The sequence below is a fragment of the Cuculus canorus genome, chromosome 2 (assembly GCF_017976375.1).
Source record: "Cuculus canorus isolate bCucCan1 chromosome 2, bCucCan1.pri, whole genome shotgun sequence".
Lineage (NCBI taxonomy): Eukaryota > Metazoa > Chordata > Aves > Cuculiformes > Cuculidae > Cuculus > Cuculus canorus.
The window spans coordinates 95,716,668-95,738,161 of NC_071402.1; the positions used below are offsets into that span (position 1 = coordinate 95,716,668).

A 21,494-nucleotide genomic window follows, 5' to 3' on the forward strand; every position below is an offset into this window, starting at 1 on the left:
CCTGATGATCCATCATTTGAACTGACTCGTAAGAAGCACACCAAGCGAAGAGGTCAAGGAAACAACAATTCTTACAAGATTAGGCTTTGCAACCTGCATACTCCAATGCCTTACTTGTTTATATTGCTGCCTTCCTTTAGACGTTCTCCTGCAGCTCCTGTTTTGGACACCCGCTCGCTCCCAGCCAAATCCACCAGGCTGACCTTGCTGACCTTCTCTCCAGAATTCTGTGTAGATGGGACATAGGCGAGAACAGCTAAGAAACACTGGTACAAAGTGCTAACAAGTCTGACACTAGCACCACGAAACACTGTTCTTAATGATGTGGGTTAAAGTATCAAATTCAAGATCTGAGAGAAGAAAGAATTGTGAAGAATTTTTATAGCTCTTCAAGAGAAACTCTTATATTTTACAGTAAAGCACTAATGAACTAGAATCAGCCATGTGCTAGCATCAAAAACCTCAGTGGCAGAGCAAGCCATTAAAAATATCAACTTCTGCCACAGTTAAGACCTAAGACAGGTTTCACAGTGGCCATATAATCTTAAAAAGTGATCCAACTGTTTGCTTTATCTGGTGTGCTTCCTCACTCTTCCGGGATTCTCTCAATCTTATAGTCTTGACAATATTACTTTCATTACTGGACCCCATGGCATTAAAGGTAGAAGCACAGCTGAACAGATAATGTACATAGAACAGGAAGGAAGAATAATATTTTACCACAACTTCATAAATAAATCAACATAAATACATACACCAGAATGCAGGTCATAAAGCGTCTGAGTCACTATAATATTGAATACAGCATGAGAGCGGCTGCTTTCCTCATTCATGTTGGTTGCAGCAACTGTTCGTGATTTATTTCCCTCCGACATCAGTGACTCAATATCCTAGAGCAAAAAGAGTAAAAAAATTATGCTAGGATAAAAGCAAGTATTGTGCTTGCTGAAAAGGGTGTGTACATGTGGGAGAGAGGAAGACAGGAAGGTAGAAGTAATGAGACAATTCTCGACACATTTTGAGGTGTATTGGTATAGTGGGTATGTAATTCCACAGAACAATGTGAAAATCACATCTCTGCTTTAAGTGCTGCACTTAAAAGTCCAGCAACTACATTCCATGCTTCTTCTCCTTATCTGCTACTGAAATACGTTGACAACATCCACCTCAGAAATCATACTGCTTAATGCTAGTTGTCATGCCAGCACAGATCTACTTACACAAGTGAACACAATGCGTCTCTTAACTGAATTGCACTAATACTATCTCTGCTTAACTGGCTTAAAGGGTTACCTCACTTGAAGCCCGTACCTTCCCACATACATAAAAAACAAAGACAAATATGCCAAGTCTCATATACATGCTTGCTCAGTCTTCCAAGACAGTTTCATAAAAGTGATCATTCAAAAACTAGGTATGAACAAAATTTCACAGAATTTTAACAAAGAAGGTTCGCTTTTCAGATCTGCGATTCACCATAAAAGCTGCAAAAGCAGTTTTTGTAACTTTGTAATATGCACCTGTCAGAAAGATAAAAAAACCCATAAAAAAGCAAAACGAACTTTTTTTAAAAGCAGCATTTCCCAACCAGCTTCATCATAAAAAGAAAGGCCTATAAAATATATACAACTGTATTACATTCATTATTTCCATTGTAGCTATAATAATTCAATGGCTTCTACAATTCCACTTTATTTGAATGTGAATGAATTTATTTGAGTGGGCTCCGGCATTGTTATGACTTAAATTTGGAACTACATCAAATCATGCTGTAGCTCCTCATGCATTTATACCTATATAAAATAAGAGGTCATATTCAACAACAAAATCAAAGGAATTCATGTTGCAAGAACATTCCTATTTGGGAAGCCTCAAATTTCCTCTGCCAAGGAAACATTGTGTTCTTGGTGAATACTGCATGCATTGCAAACTGCAAAATAAAGAGATACCACTATTATATCTTTAACTAAGACAAAGGCAAACACAATGCTTTTATATGAAATAAACACTCCTGGAACAGTAGAGCAGATCTTTGCAGTTGCCAGAGGTGATAAATACTCAAAATCCAAAATGCTTGGACAGACACTAGCTTATTAAGATTCCTATTGCTTACGTACATAGGTGTTATTTGTAAACTCGTCATTGGTTTAGATTTACCTCGAAGTTTGTAACGGCCAGCTGAGACAGGCCATCTACATATGGTCCCAATACTTTGTGCTCTCGAACCTTAAGGGACTGACGACTCCTGTGGAATAAAGCAAACTTTACGCACAATCCACCAGTATGGACTTTATTGAAAAACAAGAATTATAGTAAGAAATCATACCAATCTTCTATATAGCAAAAGTCAATTTATGTTTTAATTGTAACAGAAGGAAAAAAAAAAGGTCTTCCATAATACATTTTAAATCAAATTAACAATAAAAACTCAAATTTTGCCCAGTATTTGTGGCTGGAACAAAACCTGAAATATGTCATTTGGCAGAGAGAATGCTGACAAAAAAGGAAAAAAATCCACGCCTCTCCTCCTCCAGTAATTTACTAAAGGCCAAATTTCTTGCATTCTCCACACTTCTTTGGCAAATACCAAATCTCAAATCTACCTTTTTAATTAAATTGCATACTCCTTCGCCTAGTGCAGTTATGTTCAAGAATCAAAATATATACCACATACATCAATGTTCAGCTGAAACAAACCTATCCAAGTACCTCTTGTCTAGACCTCTCCAAGCCAGAAAGCCTAACCTGTATTTTTGTGTAGACAAAAGGGAAGAAAGAGTGCCACAAGTATATTCTGAGGTTTTACTATTCCATATTCAAGAAGTTCAACATCTAAACCAGGAGAAACAAGTTGTAAATAAGCTTCAAACTCCTTCTACTTGATAAAAGTTCTTACCTGAATACAGTCTGGATCATATGGCAAAAACATCCCTGAATTTACTTGTGCATAGTCTTCTTTCTGGTGGTAAACCACTCCATACAGTATTTGCATCATTATGATGGTATCCTAATATTTAAATTGACCACGCCACTTACTACTTCATATAAAATCTTTACATGGATATTCTCTTCTTTCCAGTGTATTTGTATCTAATTCTTTCTAAAGAAGTCATATAAACATACATTTCAAAAAAGACTTCTCCAGGACTTCAGAAAGCGATTTCTACTTTTATAGTTTAATAATGATAAATAAGGAAGGCTGTGGAGCAGAGTGAAGCTACTCACCCTTTCGGGTCAAGCAGATCTCTGACTTTCTCATTATAGATTTCCATATAGGACACTTCAACTTTAAAAGTATGAGATTCATTTTCTTCCACAGAGATTCTCTGAAATAAAGCACAACAGAGCCGTGGGATCAGACCCAGCTGCTCTGCATTGCCCATCATTGAAAAGGATTTTCCCGAACCTAAAGGAAAAGAAGGAGAAGAAAACGCTTTAGAATGTAGTTGCTGAGCTACTCATTTATTCATGAAGCACATGTTCTAATTCTCTTTTCATTCCTACAGTAGCGCATATCAGAACAACATGACATGCTCTTCCAGAGAGTTAGCTTGCTTGCTCTTCGGAATAGGGTACAGGTAAACAAAAAAAGAAATTATCTTAAAAGTTTTTTTCAGCAGGAACTTTACTTAGAATCCTTTTGAACACATTCAAACACAAAAAACTTAATGAGTCTTTGGTGTGAACTACTCCTTCCAGGTTTTGAAAGCAGCCCCAAAAGGTAGTAACTAGGAATATACATTAACAGAGCTGCTTTATGGACTTTACATTGTCACTGTCTGTGCTAATTGTTTTATATATAACATTATGATATTTCAAAATACAATTTTGAATTGAATACAAATGAAATATAATCTAGCTCAATATTTATTTTTTCTTCTTCCCACTTCCCATGTGCACAAGAAGTCTTCTTCCCCTTTAGCACAGGAGACTCACCTGTCTGTCCATAGGCAAAAATACAAGCATTATATCCCTGAAAGGCCTTTTCAAGAATTCCTTCTCCAAGGCACTTGAACACCACTTCTTGACCTACAAAATAATTATTTTTAAGTTAATTTTAAATTCAGTAACAGACTAAAATTTACTGAAAACAAGGAGAAAAAAATGTTTGCACATTATTTTTTTGAGTGCATTGATGAACAAATGATTTAACGTACAACTGAATAATAAGTTCAGAACTGTTGCCCAAAAGTAGTATAGCAGCTACCACTGTGTTTAAATATATTGCTGATTTTCCTATGAAGGGAGCAGTTCTTCAAAACATGTCAGACAAGTGGAATGCTTAGAAAATGACATAGATGGCTAAATTTTACATTATTTAGGGGTAAGTTTTGCAGCTAGCAAGGATTCCTTAAAAACAAACTATACCAAAAGAGTTCTGCAACAGAATTGCAGTGAAATCTGTCTGTGAACTAGGATATTAGAGGTACAATACATATAATGCTAGAAATCATAGTAGTTGTTCTCTTGGAAACCGTCCTCAGGTTTCACCATAAGCTGCTATGATTTACTTCTTCAATCTTTTAGATGTAGAGGATAAACAGTCATAATGGTTGGGTTTTTTCATAGGAAAGCCTAGAATTTGTACACCACACAAAGAGGCAATGGGTTGTCTGCTTTGAGTCCCGATCAGATAATTATACCAGCTGTGTGTACACCCCAAACAAGCAGATCTGAGCTAAAGACGGTATTTACATACCTTCTGGTGTTTGGTTTTAAACTTACATTTACTGCCTGGTGAGATTCTGGACATTTGCTTCTCTCATTTAGGTAAGTTAGTTTCACCAGCTGTCAGTTATAAGTGATTATTTTGTACAGTGGATGCAACAGTGACTTCCATAATTCTCAAAATATAACATACTGGCATAAAAAAACCCTAGCTATACATTTATACACTGCATGAGAATAGTTACACCCTATGATCTGAGATCAATTGGTAGCCCAGAAAATTCCTGCAGAACAACCTGTGGAGGGATTGTGGAATGACTTACAGGGATGTAAAAAGGACTAAGAAGTACTATCTAACTTTTATTTTCCTTTAACTTGAACCAAATTTTTCTTCTATAAAGGAAAACCAGCACATCAATGCCCTACCAAATAGTATTCCTATATCTTTCCAGTTGAACTGCTAAAATTCCAAAGTTCCTTGATTTATTAATGCTGTTTAGATGCTGAATACAGGAATTAATTCCAGAGGAGAATCTGCTGTACTCTGGAATAACTCCACTTCCTTCCCATGCACATTCATTTTGTTCTCATTCATTCAACTTAATATCATCTGATCATTTTATAATGTCTATGTTGACAGCATTGTTCAGCTATAGAGAATGTTAAACTACTGAAGAAAGAATGAAGAAAATCTCAGCAGAAGATTTAAACAATAATGTACAGTACAAAAAGACTGCTTTCCAGCCAGCTCCCGAGGGCTCATTGTCAAGTTACCAAGTCTCAAAGAGGCAGGAAGCCACTCACTATCTTGCTGAGCAAGAACACAAAATCAAGCAAGGACTGAAGCTGAGAGTAATTAAGAGAAAAAAGGAGACACATACCACAGTGATTGTGAATGGAGAATAAAACAATTTGTCAGGAAAAAAACCCAACTTTTATTACCCACTCCTGACCAGCAGTAAAACAGTAACCTCCTCCAAGTTTCCTAAGAAAGTACAGCTATCAAAATGCTATAAAACAATGCACAGTCATGATAATCATAAGATGGCCTACAGAATCTCCTCCTGCTAAATACCAGGAAAGGAACCCAGCTCAAATGTCAAAGGCAAAGCTCGATTTTTGGGTTTTTTTTTTAGAAGAGATTTAATTTTCAAAGGGTCAACACTAAAAACTGGAAGTCAATCAGACACTGATACACAATTCTAAAACGGTGGGTTTCTTACAGTTTAAGAGCTCAGTAATACAAACAGACAAGTGAGTCATTAAAGAGTGGTGTTTATAGTAACCACTCAAATTATCATGGGAGAACACAAAATTTATTTTTAAGTGCACTCAAGAAAGGAGCACAAGATTGAACTTAAATTATGGGTATTTTATTAATTCGCTAATGTAATGCACTGTTGATGGTAGCAGCATATTAACCATGAGGCTTTGAAATTTTTCATTAAGTAACCTTACTTCCCCCATGAATTGTATTAGTGGGTTTGCACACTGACTACAAAGCCTGCATTATATAGAATTATATCTATGTGCACTTACTGTCAAAAGAAATAACTCAGTTCTGTTGTCTCCACTACTACATTTTTGTTTTGCTAAATAAACCCATACCACCTGCAGTTAATACTTCTGCTTATTTACAGGACTTTTCTCCCAGATACTTAGTGTTTAAAGAGGTAAGCAGGGGGTTAAACTCAATTCTAACTGGCTACAACCATACAGCCTCTTAGAGAGGCAACTAAAGGCCAGACACTGGAACTCCCGTCCTCCCTCCCACCTTCTGCTGAGAACATGGTCAGGCCTTGGGCGACTGATAGACATGCAGCCAACCTGGGGAAAGGACAGCCAAGGCTGTCAGGGAGCCCAGGATGAGTGTAAGAGCTGCTAGTTCTCACAGGCCAAGATCTCCTGCCTGCCCTTCCCCTTCGAGGAAAAGGAAGCAAGGTCTGGTGACATTCTAAATAATCGCATTTCCTTTACTTCAAGAAGCGAGAGCATTACCCTGTAATCACGCCGCAAGAAAGAGTATCAGACAATGTTGCTGGATGCTCTGTAACTCCAGTTATGGTGCATGTGGTGGAGTCCCAAATGCAGCAAGAGGGAAACCCTTGTTAACCCACTGCTAGGGAGGGGCTGCTAATCAAAACCTGAGAAACAATGGTGGATGTCCGCTCTGTTCTGAAGATGCACTGGAAAGCAATGTCAAGACAATATGGAAAACTTTCCCACTTTCACCAGATAGCTGTAACTGTCTTCACAGCTTTAAGACATTATCTGTGCATTTTGATAAGCGCAACTGCAAGCCTAATGACAACAGCACAAACATCTAAGAAAGATGAAATCAATAATTCTCAGAAAGCCACTTCCAGCAGGAGACTAACCCAAGAATATCCCCATCATCTTTTATGACTGAGTATTTTTACACATTCAGCACTCTGACACACTCCAACACTCTTCCATCAACACATAAACCAAGATAAGAAACATTTCCTTTTAAGCAATAACCATACTAAAGATATTAGAGATGTCAGCGTTCAAAATAGTATCTGTGACTTACCTGAAAGCTAAAGGAAATCTATCATCCTCTCAGATTTATGTTTTTAACATATATGTACTGCTGGACTTCCAAATGCTGTGCTTGTGCTACTGCAATGTGTCAAGGTTCTTCAGTATGGCACTTTAAAGCTACAAAGTCTTTCCACATGTTCTCTGCCTACTGAAATGGCTGGGTATTTCAATGGCAAAAATATAAAACAAAGTAAAGGTAGCAAAGTATGGCAGTGCACAAGTTAATAGTGGCTATTAAATTATTAACAATGCTGAAATAAAACCTTCACACAGAGCTACATGTGAAAATCTTAGCTGGAATCTCTGAGCCAGCATAAATTATCAGAACATTTAAATTTGGAAAATATGCAAGATAAGGAAAAAGCCCCTAAAAATACAAGACAAATACATACCCTGACATGCAAGAATATAACACATAACACTTTCAGAATGAGTTATTTAAGTATTTTCACTTAGATATATCTATGATCTTTCTTCTCCTCTTTGGATCCTTTGGAGGATCCAAATCAATCCCTTCCAGTTTCTGAACCCTTAATTGACAAAGTTTCTTGGGAAACCCACACATTGCAGAGGAACCCTAGGATCTGTTCTCACAATCTGTGAAATGAAGCTATTTACAAATAATGTTTAATTGTTCTCAAGTTCACTAGACTAGTGAGCAGACAGAAAAGTGGAGGAAAAAAAAAAAAAAGAAGTGGAGGAAAAAGATCCACACCCTTTCCAACAAAACTCCCCTTTAAAAGAGAGGCAGTTAATTATTGTTTTGCCTAACATCAGCTCATTTAGTGACAAACACATTCAAGATGTACTATAACAAAAATTAGTTTCAGTGTCTGGTTTTCAGATGTCTGGTATTTCTAGTTCACAAAAACTTGTCAATCTGAAACAGGGATAATTGCCTCATATTAGCATAGATTCATTCAGCCAGGTCATGACTGCAACATTATGACACAACACTGCCCTTCCTGAAACACTAACACGGCAAAAATAGCTAAAACCAAATAATTACTTGTTATGTACAACTCTGCAAAGTCAACTCATCTCTAACCCAGAACATTTTAATAAACAAATCTTGACAGCAACAAACTGCAGTTCATTCCATGATCTAATAAAAATGCTCTGCAGAGATCACAATAATTAAAAGCTCTAGTAGACTACAGTTTCCGAAGAATCTCTGTAAAACTGGAAAAAAAAAAAAAAAGATGCCTACGGTTAATCTTAACAAGAACCTAGAAGCACAACAGCTAGCATAAACTACTATCTACTGCAACCTAACACTACAGTATCGACAAAGCACTGGAGTCTTTAAAGTTCAAAACTTTAAGCACTAAAAGGTCCAAGTGCTTCAAATTAGATGCTGCAATATCTACATTTTAAGCGCCAGACCTGTACATTGCTAACTGGAAGAGCAGTAGTCAGCATATCTATATATGTATGTGTGTATTTCATTAAAAATTAAAGCTTAGCCCAGGACAAGGAAGCCTGCAGAAACACGGATCTGAAATTTCAGTCCAAAAGTGACGCAACTTAGGGAGTTTTAAGAAAAATCCACAGTCAAGTCACTACAGTGTGAGGCCCTTAGAACGGACCTAAGTGCTACTGTAGTTACTTATACAATCTCTTGAATCCTTCCCAAACTGAAGCGCTTCTTTCCTTCCTTTAGAAATCCACTTCACTGCAGACTTCAATAGGCTCTTACTTTTGTTTAGGCTTATAAAAAGAATTCTTTGTTCTCATCTCTGAGAATTTCTCAGTATCCTCCCCTTCACCAAAATGCAGAGCTGCTACTTGTGTCTGTGAGCTTTCCAAGGCAAACAGGTGTCTTTATCCATGAACTGACTCTCGACCTATTCAAGTCAAGAAACAAATGGTAATAAGAAGCTATTCTGCTTATTCTCTAAACATCTCTCAGGCAAAGCTATACCTTTAATCCATCAAGGCAAACTCATTCTGTCCTACAATCAAATTCTCCTCTGTCCTCAAAAATTTATTTCATTGATTCATTTTTGGTTATTTTTCTTCCTTTTGTGTAAAAGACTCACATACTTGCCAAATATCAACTATGTCTTTAAGAAATTAATAATCAGAAAAACCCTCAAGAGCTAGCTTGGGATGATCAGCACAAACTCGGAGATTTGTAACCATTCCTTGCTTGGAACCATGCAGCTACCAATTGCTTTGAAACACACAGTTTTCGGAGTAATCCAATTCAGAGGGGGTTCTGCATCTTGCAATCTCTAAGCTGAGGTATCAAGTTGTTAAAGAGTCTCCGCCTCTTGCAGTAGCTGAAACCAAACCATCACTTCCACAAAGGTCTTGTGAAAGAGCTTACTCCTCTCTTCTGTGCTCCAGACTCCCTGCTGTCTTCATGAGAGACAGAGTCCTGCAAGGTCAACTGCAAAGATGCCCTCTTTAGATATTTTCCTAACCTGAAGGTAACTTCCACTGTTTATGTCAGTGATATTGCTGGATCATACTTGAATTTAGAACCCAGTTTTCACTTCAGTGCAAAAATAAGAGTTAAAAAGCAATCCTGCCTACTTAAAAAAAAAAAAAAAAAAAAAAAAAGCAAGCATAGTTTTGTGGGGTTTGCATACAGAATTACTGAAATATAAGTCAGAACCTAAAAACCACAGCTTTAAGCCTTTCATAGCAACAATCCCCATGCTTTCAACCGCTGGAAAGAGAAGGTAGCTTTCAAACTGGAGTAAGAACTCTCGTACTTCCCACACGTGAGTTCCAAAAGAAAATCAGTATAAGAAATAAGCCTTAGCTTACAAATAAATAAGCCTTACAAAAAAAATAAGCCTCAGCTTCAGGCAAAAAATGATGAAGGTATCTCACAGCACAATTTTAGCGTAAGCAAACAGAAGGGTAATTCCATTTTAGGGTCAGCCTAGCTCCTCCACAGTCTGAGAACTATCACCAATTACCCATGTGATTAAGTTTATTGAAATAAGAATCTTGCTCTTATACGAACAATATCAGTAAGTGCCATGAGTATTGTAGATCCATCAGCAAAGTGAAAAATAAACCCAGACCATAATCAAGCGTGACAGCTTTCAGGATCCTGTAACAAATGTACACTTTGAAGAGAGCACAAAGTTTGGTTTTGTTATGTCAAAAAAATACCAAAAACCAACATGGAAGATTTATCCATGCAGGTCAACACAGAATTCAGACGTATGTTGTCTGTGGTGCTTACCATTCTTTGGGTTTTCTGACATCCCATCTGTTTATTGACCAAAATGGTAATATAGTATGATATACATAATAGATCTAGTCAACATAGTACAAGACGGGACTGTTTTGGTTTTGCACAGAGCATGATGACTGACAGGGTAGCCTTGTACTTGAGACTATCTTGTTAAACCTTCCACTGACACATCTTCCACTGTATTTCTGTGATGCAGATAAAAGTGTTTTTCAAGTAAATAAATTTCTCTCGCATACCTTTTTAAAAGAATCCTACTTAAGCAAGAAGCTTGTATATGACTTAAATTTAGAAGCATTCTGGATTTTCAAGCTCTATACATGTTTCCTTTTAATTCTGCAACCAATCACTGCCCTTGCCAATGACGTTACACTTACACATCCACATAGAGTGACTTCAGGCAGGTAGTAGGTAGTATCTAATGCATCTGTCTAGCTTATAGATCCACACCCCTTCTTTAGGCCAGTGGCCAACCAAGAAACTATAGTTTAGCTCAAAAACTCAGCCTATCAGGTGGCTTGTTTGGAGCCTTAAGCTTGTTGATTCCCTAACAGTCCCTGGTACAACCTCTGGACATAGACAATGTGTATTTGTAAGGTACCTAGGACAACAGGCATTTGTTCCACGAGGCAAAGGAATTATTAAAAACCTCAACCAAAACCAGTAATGTTTTTTTGTTAAGTACAGTAATTTAGGCCAAGATGTCAAAAAGACTTAGGTCACCTTAATAGTACAAAAGTATAAAAACTGGAATCTTGCCATTTCAGCATTTGGAAGGTTGGCTCTAAAACAAGAAACACTACCATAGCATAGGATAATATTAGTTCACACACAAGTAAGTGAACAAGCCAAAAACTCAGTAACTTAGGCCTGAAACATGCATTTATTTATTTATACTTTTATTTTGATATTCTGCCAAATTCATTATGTTCTACAATGTGAGGGCTGGATGTCACAAATTAACTTCAAGATTACATAAAAAGAAAAATACATCAGTGAATGCTTTGGTTTTTATATGCAAGTCTTGAAGCTCACATTCTTATTGTATTTCTGAAAAAATACAATACAAAACCAAAAACAATTTTGGCCTTTTTTTTCCCCAGGCAGGAACATTATCTGAAATGGGTAAAAAAAACCACCTTACATCTTCCTGCCCACAGATCTCAAACTTTGAGCTATCTAACCTCCAAGATTTAATATGGGCCACAAAACTCCATAACGTGAATATCTAAACTGAATGTTGGGTTTTTTTTCCTCCTTTTCACGAACCACAGCCTTGAAATCCCAGTGTTCAGAGCTGTCTCTATCAAAAAAAGGCCTCTTTATAAAGTATGAATATGCTAATACACAAATCCTGTTACAAGGAAACTAACTCCTGGGATTACAATAGTGCCAGGATTATCCATCTTTGGGGAAGAAGAAGTCATAAAGCTGATCATCAAAAACACTAGGGATCTGAACAACCAGACTATGAATGACTTGAAAGACCTGAAGTAACAACATTATCTGAGGAGAACATGCTTTTTTTCTGTCACGCACAGGAATGCAGAGCACTGAAACCACACGTCGTCACTAGCATTAGTCAGAATTAATTTCTGATACAGAACTTTTGTATATTAAGTGACAAAAACAATCCTTTCAAAAGACTCTTCCAGTGGATAAAAAAGAACACTATAGCTTAAATGTAAAAGCATCCCTCTTGAACAGTATACCAGGCACCTTAAAGATAGTATTCCTTCTAAACTGAGGCACTAATATTCATATGACTCAACTCCTGCAAAAATGAGAAGTCTTTCTGTGAAGACTGTAACCTGAGCATCACAGTACAAACGCAAGAAAAAAATCCACAAAACAGAATCGCAAGCTCTCTTACATTCTCAAATTATTTACACTCTCAAAAGCATGGAAAACAGTTTACCTGCATATTTTGTGGTGTTTGATTCATCCATGGACCAGAAGCAGTGATCAAAGGCAAACACCTGTAGAAGCACACAAAAAGACAAATAAGGAACTATGGCTACAAGATATTTCTCTTAAAGCAGTAGAAATCTATGACTGTTTCATTGCAGTTAAGCTCTAGTGCTTCTATCGATCCAAAATCACAACTGGAAAAAGGCTTCATGAGCAGGAATACTTCTGGAAAATCTTGAGAGCTGCAGAACTGCAACACTTCTTTTCTATCTGTAGTACACACAATACAAAAATCTTCCTTACTGTATCCCTTAATGCAGACTTCAAAACACAGGCAAAAATCTAATAACTAGTTCCATTCTTCTCCAGGCACTAATGCCAATAGTAATGAAACAGCACTGAAGAGACTAAATATACAAAACTTGGCAAGATCACTGTTTAGTAGACATCAACACAAGGCACACAGGAATTTTACCATGGATTTGACTCCTCAATGAAGAGCATTACTGCTTACAAGCCTTGAGAAGCAAATAAATAGTACCAGATTACCTGCCTAAACTAAGAGCACAGTACTGGATCTCAGTAGAGGAAGTTCAAAAACTACAAAGAGAAAATGTAGCTCTATTAGTCAAACAAGCTATCAGAGCCTGCTCTAATGAAAAGACAGTATCACTTTAGTCAAAGAGTTCCAGCTTGGTAGAAATCAAATGATATTCAATATTGTGCTCAGGGGGTTTGTTGATCTGGAACAGTGTCTTGTAACTTTAAACATTGGGATTTGATCCCAATTACTTCTTCTGCACATCTGAGAACAAGTATATATATGTAACACTGTACTCTTGGCAGCCTTATATTGCCACAAACACACCTTAAGATGCAGTGTATTTTCCATGTTTTAGCATGGTGGATGAGTTAATAATATAGACTCTATTTATTTTTTTCTTTTGGGATCCCAAGAGGTGGGGGAAAAAAACAAGCAACTTTATTAAAACTTTGCCTGGGCTGCTATTTTCCTCTGCTTGGTCTTCCAACAGCTGATCTCCTTAGTAAGACAAAACAAGCAGGTCAATGTTGAGCAAGAGCCACAGGCTCTACTAGAAGAAATGCCAGATTCCCTGTGAGAGAAATCCTGAAGTGAGGAAGACTACAGATCATTTCCTTTTGGCTTTCAAGGATGTTGAACCTCCTGAATTCCCTGCTATTGCAGAACTGCTATGCAATCTACAGGTATATTGTAATCTAACTCTTCCCAACATGTCTACTGCTGCAAGTATTTCTGAAGGATAAAACCTGGCAGCACAGTAAGCTCACCTCCTTCCCTCTCCTGTGACTTAAGGCAAAACACATCAAATAGCCTGAGAGAAGACTCAGTACTGAGACAACACTTAGACCACAAAGACTGAAATGAGTTCTGGAATTCCCTTCTGAAGAGAAGACAAACAAGCAAACAAACCCATCATAACAGTCTGGCAGGGAGGTCTGAGACACTTACTGCAGGACAAATAGAAAGAGAGAACTTCATGAGTCAGGATGTTCCCTGCTGTGACTGAATCAAAGGAGTAGATTTGCCACTGAACTGCAAGCAAAATGCAGCACTTACTTCACCACAACTTCAGACCTCCCTAGAAGTTTGGGGTGTTTTAAATTACTTTTATGCATTTGTTTACTGTGCTTCAAATCATCATCATGATCTCAGTGTTCAGTAAGAAGAAGGGTTAGAGCATCAGCCTTCTTCTCACATTCCACTTCTACAGAAATTTATCTCACAGAACTTTGTAACAAGTAGGTAACAATACTTAATCTCTCTACAATCAAAGAGCAAGCAGTTCAATTACAAAAGAAAATCCAACTGTAAGAATCCAAACCTACCAGGTGCCCATTCTTTCCCCTTGAAACTGTTATGTGCAGTGGATCACACCGCCTAGTCAGAAAGGTTACTCAGCTACACATGCTCATGTGTACTGACTTAAATGTCAATAAAGCAGTACTGCAGGCCAATTTAATCTATTGTCCTAAACATTTTCCACTTGGTTAACACGGAAAATCATGACAGAATTATTCAATTACTTCAAATCTGAACAATGAACATGCAAAGTGACTTCACAAACTAAAACACGTTCTTGCAGCCAAGCATTTCTCCTAGAAAAGCAGTTCTTATTTGGATTTTTTTCTTTTTTAAATGGTAAAAACTGGTCAGACTGGTTTTTTATGAGTTCCAACATGATTATGCAATAGGAAGAAAAAATTTCTGTCTCAAGATAAGACAATGTAAATATAGCATTTCAGTATTTTTTCATACTAAATGCAAGAAGCCAGGACATGGACTATTTCAAAAATCTGTTCTGGAAAACTGCATAATCCTTCTAACTGAAGTAATAAGATTACTTTGGAAAAAAAAAAAAAAAAAAGGCATGCAAAAAAAGTGGAAACTAAAAGGTGGAAACTCCTGGGGCATGCACTATCTGCAAAACATGTGGAGCAGCTGCAGTAATACTCCCTTCTCTATTAAAACATCTGAGCAAAAACATAAAAATTTCTTTGATCACTGATGACAAAATGGTAACCTTGAACAGCAACAGCAACAGCAGTTTAGCGAAGCACCCAACCAAAGCAATTTTCAGGACAACTTAGACTTGTAAGAAAAGAGATTCCAACTGCAAGAATTAACCAACTAAGAAGTAAGACAAATAAGAGCAAGAAGCTTAGTCCCAAATCAGTGAGGCTCTTCCTCATGTACACAACAAAGGTATTTTATGGGAAATGTCTGTAGGACAGTGTCCTACCTGAAAAGTGATCCTTTTGATCATCTTTACTGTACAAAGATGACTCACTAGTTTTTATTTTCCTGATTTCCAGTGAGGAACTGCAGGATATGCAGTCCCAAGAAGAGCACAAAAGCATTCTTGGGGTCAAGATACAGAACCTACACTATAATGAAGACAATAAAACCCTCCAAGTCTCATTTAAGATGATCCCTTCCTTTTCCCATCCTCACTGATTATTCTTCCTTAAAAACAAAAATGATGGGTATTACCTTTTCTTTCAATAGAAGTATGCAGAATGGTCGTTTTTTTCTTAACAATTTTTTGTCCCCAAGATCTGTTGCCCTGAAGAAGGTATTAAGCCCCTTGTCAATATGATATCAAAGCTATCAGAAATTCTGTTAATGCCAAAACCAGACTGTACTGGTTTTGGCTGGGATAGGGTTAATTTTTTTCGTAGCAGCTAGTAGGAGGCTAAGTTTTGGATTTGTGCTGAAACCAGTGTTGATAACACAGGGATGTCTTAGTTATTGCCAAGTCTTACTTACACAGAGTCAAGGTCTTTTCTGTCCTTCACACCGCCCCACCAGCGAGCAAGCTTAGGGAGCACAAAAAGCTGGGAAAGGATACAGCTGGGACAGGACAAAGCTGGGACAGCTGACCCTAAGTGACCAAAGGTATATTCCATACCATATTATGCTATGCTCAGCAATATAAAGCTGAGGAAACAAAGAGGAAGGGGGGGGGGGGCGGACACATGGAGATAGATTGTTTATCTTCCCAATTAACCATTACCCAGGATGAAACCCTACTTTCTGGGAGATGGTTTAAGACATCTCTGCAGATGGGAAACAATGAATGAATTCCTTGTTTTGCTTTACTTGAGCTAGCAGCTCTTGCTTTATCTATTAAACCATCTTCAGTTTCCACCCATGAGTTTTCTCACTTTTACCCTTCCAATTCTGTCCCACATCCCACTGGGGGAAGTGAAAAAGCATGTGTGGTGCTTAGTTGCTGCCTGGGGTTAAACCACAACACAGACATACTGATCAGTACTCAAAACTGGGCATTACTGGGCACGGAAAATGCTTTTTTAGCTTTTTGAAGAACACTGAAAAGCAACTTGCACTTGGTTAACATGGAAACTTAACATGAACCGACTTACATCAAAACTATACTAACCAACTATATCAGAACTACAATTGAAACATATTTTAACATCTGTGACACACAAACAGAATTTAAAACTTCAAGCACCCTCTGTTTTAGCAGCTTTTAAGTTCATTCTGGAAAATATATTCCATTTAGGTGTTCTACCTTTAAAAGAAAAAGAGGCAAATATTTTCTGTTTGAAACTCAAAGTTTAAAATTGCTATCTGTATCTCCACCAATATCTCCTAAGCTCTCAGTTATTCTAAGCATTTTGACTAAGTCTCTGCGTCCTGCTGCTCTGATGTCAATTCCATAGCCACTGTACCAGGAAGTTCAACGTATGTTCAGAAGGTAAGTAAAATTGGAAAAACCACGGATGACACGTATATGTCTACTTCAGACATCTGCACAGGTTGCCATTCAACCACAAGCAGACATTAAATTCACACTGGCGTTGGACATTTCTCACAACTGGACCCAAAGTTATTCTGGGCTTTTAAATTAAAGAGAGATCTAACACACAAGTCTTAAAACTTCCTTTTTTTTTTTTTTTTTTTTTGCAAGATTCTGTACCTCGTACTTCATTCTAGCATATAAAAGAGAAGAACCTGCCCCACCAGGGTAGTAGCTTCTAAACTAAAAACTTTGGTGGGTATAAGGGACCAGCAGGGTGGATTTTTTTCCCAGCTGTGTTATTCCAGTGTATGACACGACAGTGTTTTCAGTCTGAATGGTATAAGAGTTGGAAAAAAGCTTGGACATCACATTTTAGACATCTAGAAATAGTCAAGTAACTCACAAAGCTACAATAATGGAACACAAGTCAACAAGGCAGACATTGCACTATTGGAAGTCTACAGTAAAAACAAGTATACAAGCTTGAGTATGTACTTATTATATATTCATTATAAGATCTTAAACTCACAAACATTACAGCACAAACATAAAAAAGTGGAAAGTTGCAAGAAAGAATTAGGCGGGAAGTGACAGATCTTGGTACTACTGTATCCAGAGACACGGTAAGTGTGCACGTTACCATAGGGAATAATGCATAGGTGGTCAATTAATGATGTTTTGTTATTTACACAAAAATTCATGCTGGCTGGGTGCAGATATCTCTCATATGAACTTCAATGAAGCAGTCAGCCTGACATGAAGAAGAATAAAACAGCTACTTGGATGCTAAAAAGAAAAGCAAGGGAGAACCAAAGAAGTGAAATTTTCATTCACCATGCAACTGTTCCTACATTCCTATTACAAATGCTGAAGGAGACAAGCGATAGAGGAGATACATTAGGAAATGGCAAACAAAGCCTATACTAGTAAGATAATGTAAAAGGAAGTCAGAATGGAAAAAGAAAGGCAGAACTGACTAAGAAAGAAGTTGGTCACTGCATGAAAACCACAAGACCTATCACAAGCCTAAAGAAGTATGGAGCGAAAATGCGAAGGCAGCTTAGGGCACAGCTTACAAAGCTCAGCTTAGAACCACCGTTCTACCTTTGTCACAAAATTACACTAAAAGCCCAAGATTTGGCTTAAAAACAACATTTGTAGAAATAGCAAAACACCCTAAGATCCTAATGTAACTTCTCCTACAATGGCTTCTGAGCTACCAAGTTGAGCTGGGATCACAATTCATCCACAGCTGATTATGAAGTCACTGAAGTGAAGACAAAGAAGCTTCCAATATCAACAAAATTTTGTTATTTTTTTAAAAAAAGTCCCAATTTGAAGACTACCAACTAAGTGTGGTACTCTAAAAATGAATAAAGCAAGAAACATCCGAATATCAATATCACATCTTGCAACGAAGCCGGTGAGGGGGCTGGAGAACAAGTCTTATGAGGAGCGGCTGAGAGAGCTGGGGTTGTTCAGCCTGGAGAAGAGGAGGCTGAGGGGAGACCTCATTGCTCTCTACAGCTACCTGAAAGGAGGTTGTGGAGAGGAGGAAGCTGGCCTCTTCTCCCAAGTGACAGGGGACGGGACAAGAGGGAATCGCCTCAAGCTCCGCCAGGAGAACTTCAGGCTGGACATCAGGAAAAAAATTTTTCACAGAAAGAGTCATTGGGCACTGGAACAGGCTGCCCAGGGAGGTGGTTGAGTCACCTTCCCTGGTGGTGTTTAAGGGATGGGTGGATGAGGTGCTGAGGGGCATGGTTTAGGGAGTGTTAGGAATGGTTGGACTCAATGATCCAAGAGGTCCTTTCCAACCTAATGATTCTATGATTCCATAATTAATCAAAACAATAGATACTTAAATTTTACGTATTTATGCATAAACGTACATATAAAAGAGCTGTCTGAACAATATAGTAAATAGATACGCATATAAGACAGATACAGAAATCAATAGTCATCACAATTTCTATTCCCAGAAGGCCTACAGAATACTCTGCTACACCTGCAGAACTCACATCAGACCTTTTTCTTGAAGATCTACAAATCTAAGGAAATAAAACTCCATTCAGAGCTAACTACAGCTTTCTGCTGTAAAAGGTATCATTCAACAGAAAGACAAAGAATAAAATTATCATTAAATTGCTGAAGCAAAATACTAATAGTGTTTTGCATTTGCTGATGAGATGTAGTTCACAGTCCTTATCATTACTACCATCCCTATACCAACACGTCATTAGTCATCCCAGTAAAGCTCCTTCTCTACCCCAATAGATACAAAACACACATCCTCCCTCCCTTCCCTGCATTACAAATAACACAGAGAATCTTTTCTAGTCAAATTCTGTTGTACTTTGGTCACTTTTACAAAAATTATTAATTCCTGAAGATCACTGATTACAAACAAGAACAGTTTGTTTCTTACTAGATGTATTTTGCCATCTTTTAAAAATAGTACTTTAACTTTTAAGTAGAATTATGCCAATGTTTTACACACAATACTTAATCCACTCTTTTAAATGAGCCAATAACTGTACTAAAATCATGACCTGTCCTGGACACAGCTTTAACAAATCATGCCTTGCCTGCATATCATTTGGATTAAAATGTATTCTTCTGTAACTATGAAGTCTTTAACTTCAAAGTATGAAGAATAGATTTTTTTTATTTAATGTATTTTCCTGTATCGAATACCATATTGATCACATACTCCCGGAAAAAGCCCAACAATTCTGCATTGCTTAACATTTTCAAGCAGGTACAAAGGCAAAAAGAGAGAAAACACTTACCTTAGGTGGTTTTCTAGATGATTAGCAAAAGGAAAATCAGCAATGATGTCGAGAAGCATGAATACACCATTCACATAAAGAGAAGGGAGCAAAGAAAAAGAAACAAAGTTAGTGTACATCATTACAACATTCTGAACATTTTTGTAATCCACAATGTATTTAAGAATAATCAGAAGATATTTATATGACAGACTGCAAATTTTTAATCAGGAATTACTTAATTAGTAATACAGCCCTGCAATAAAAAGGAGGAAAAAAATGTCAGCTTCATTGTAGGCATAAAATTCTAACAGCGCGGAGTTGTAGAAGGAAGACAAGCATCCATTTCCTTTGTTATAGGAGTCAAAACACAGCTCATCTTTTGGGACAAGCAAACAGAGCCTGGCAGACCAAAGTGCCAGGGTGATGCCCCACCGCCTTTACTGCTATGCATGCCAGACCAAGGTAAGAGTCAAATAATGTTTTCTTAAGAAAAAACAGTGTTTTCCCTAGCAAAGGAAGCCAACAAAAACCCACCATTACCCTTCACACACCACTCCAACAACTGCTTTTAAAAAGAAAGCAGAGGCAACAAACTCTCGAAGTAAAGACATCGGCTCAGAGTACTTCAACTTGTCCCTAAATGCTTTGATGCTTATGCTGGCAGCCATATGGCCACATAGTTAACCAAATCGGTTTGGGGTTTTTTTTGGTGGGATTGGTTTCAAGTCAGATTGCTGCCCTGTCTCACGGTGCAGCCCCTGTGCTTGCAAGGATTAAATGCACGGCAAGAGAGGAGGTCCTGCCTTATGTTTAAATTATGTACTGAAATAAGGCTGAAGTGATACTCAGAAAAAAATTTCACTGGCTCTTCACACGAAGGGGAAAAAAGCATTAATGTGGATGAAGAAAAAACCCACACAACCAGAAAGGTCTGCAGAAAAAACCAGTACAAATAGAGAACGTAGTAAGGTTTATAAAATAAGGATAGGGATGCAGGGTCTCTATGTACCCAGCAAGAGACACTATATGAAGTTCAAAGATATCATGTGGCCACAAACTCACTGCAGAAACACAAGGAACTCAGCAATGTTTTCATCTACCCAACTACATTTATTAACTCCACCAAGTCAGGAGTGTCGGGGAGGGGGAAATAACATTTCAAGCAGTTTTCTTAGCAACCCACAACAGCTCAGAAAAAAGAAAAAAAAAAAAAAAAAAAGAAAAAGCTGGAGAGAAGCAAATCCACAAACACGTCTTATGCAATCTTTTCTGCCTACTCTCAGCTCGTACCTTAGATGACATGCCTGCCTAAACCAGAAGTTCCACAGCACTGCTACACAGCACTGGTATAATGCAAACACACTTTGCCTGTGAGCGAAACTGCTCATAGCAAGCCTTACCCTTTCATTAACCGTGGTTACACAGGCTCAGCTCATAGCTCATTTATGTCTAGATGGCTCAGAACTTGAGCAGAACGCACTCTTATCTAACTGAAAAACACAATCAGCTTTACCTTGAATGTTTTTTGCTTTAATCCATTTTCAGATGTGATGAAAGTCAAACTTAATTAGCTGGTCTAGCCAGGGTCCAAGCAGCAGCTCTAAACTTCCTATTCCTATTTGGGAAAGAAGTTCCTATCAAAGGAAGTCATTGAAGGTTTTTTGGAAAGCTTTTAATAGACTCATACCTTGAAAAATAATTCTAGAATACAGCAGCTTTCCTAGGGAATTCCTGACAGACTGTTTTAGAGGTTCAGCAGAAGCCCTAAACAGTTTAATTGAAGTAAAAACCAAAAGAAAGTTTATGAACTGTTCTTTTCTGACATCATTCTTATAAGCCCCAATTGGAAAAGATACAGAACATCACTGAAGTAAACAAATAGCTTGAAACATTTCTTAAGATATTTACTTAAACAATGCAAGCCACTACATTTTAGGAAGTTTCCTCTTATTTTCCTCTGGTGCCCATTTTAAGGAAAGCATAATAGCGACTTTTTAAACCACTGGTGGACAGCAGAGTTTCCCAGGTGGAAGCAAGATGTTGATCACCGAT

The 21,494-nt window shown here is 37.6% G+C and overlaps 1 protein-coding gene across 3 annotated transcripts in view; it reads right to left on the reverse strand.

The window, feature by feature from the left end:
- The window catches only part of KIF13A (kinesin family member 13A), a 117,195-nt gene that overhangs the window by 52,870 nt on the left and 42,831 nt on the right, over nt 1–21,494 (reverse strand). For all 3 annotated transcript variants that reach the window (XM_054058092.1, XM_054058090.1, XM_054058089.1), the window contains exons 3-9: nt 19,461–19,473; nt 12,366–12,426; nt 3,937–4,029; nt 3,226–3,406; nt 2,158–2,245; nt 756–890; nt 115–227 (exon numbers count right to left, since the gene is read on the reverse strand). In XM_054058092.1, the coding sequence (XP_053914067.1) occupies nt 115–227; nt 756–890; nt 2,158–2,245; nt 3,226–3,406; nt 3,937–4,029; nt 12,366–12,426; nt 19,461–19,473 (684 nt within the window). The remainder of the gene's footprint in view (nt 1–114; nt 228–755; nt 891–2,157; nt 2,246–3,225; nt 3,407–3,936; nt 4,030–12,365; nt 12,427–19,460; nt 19,474–21,494) is intronic.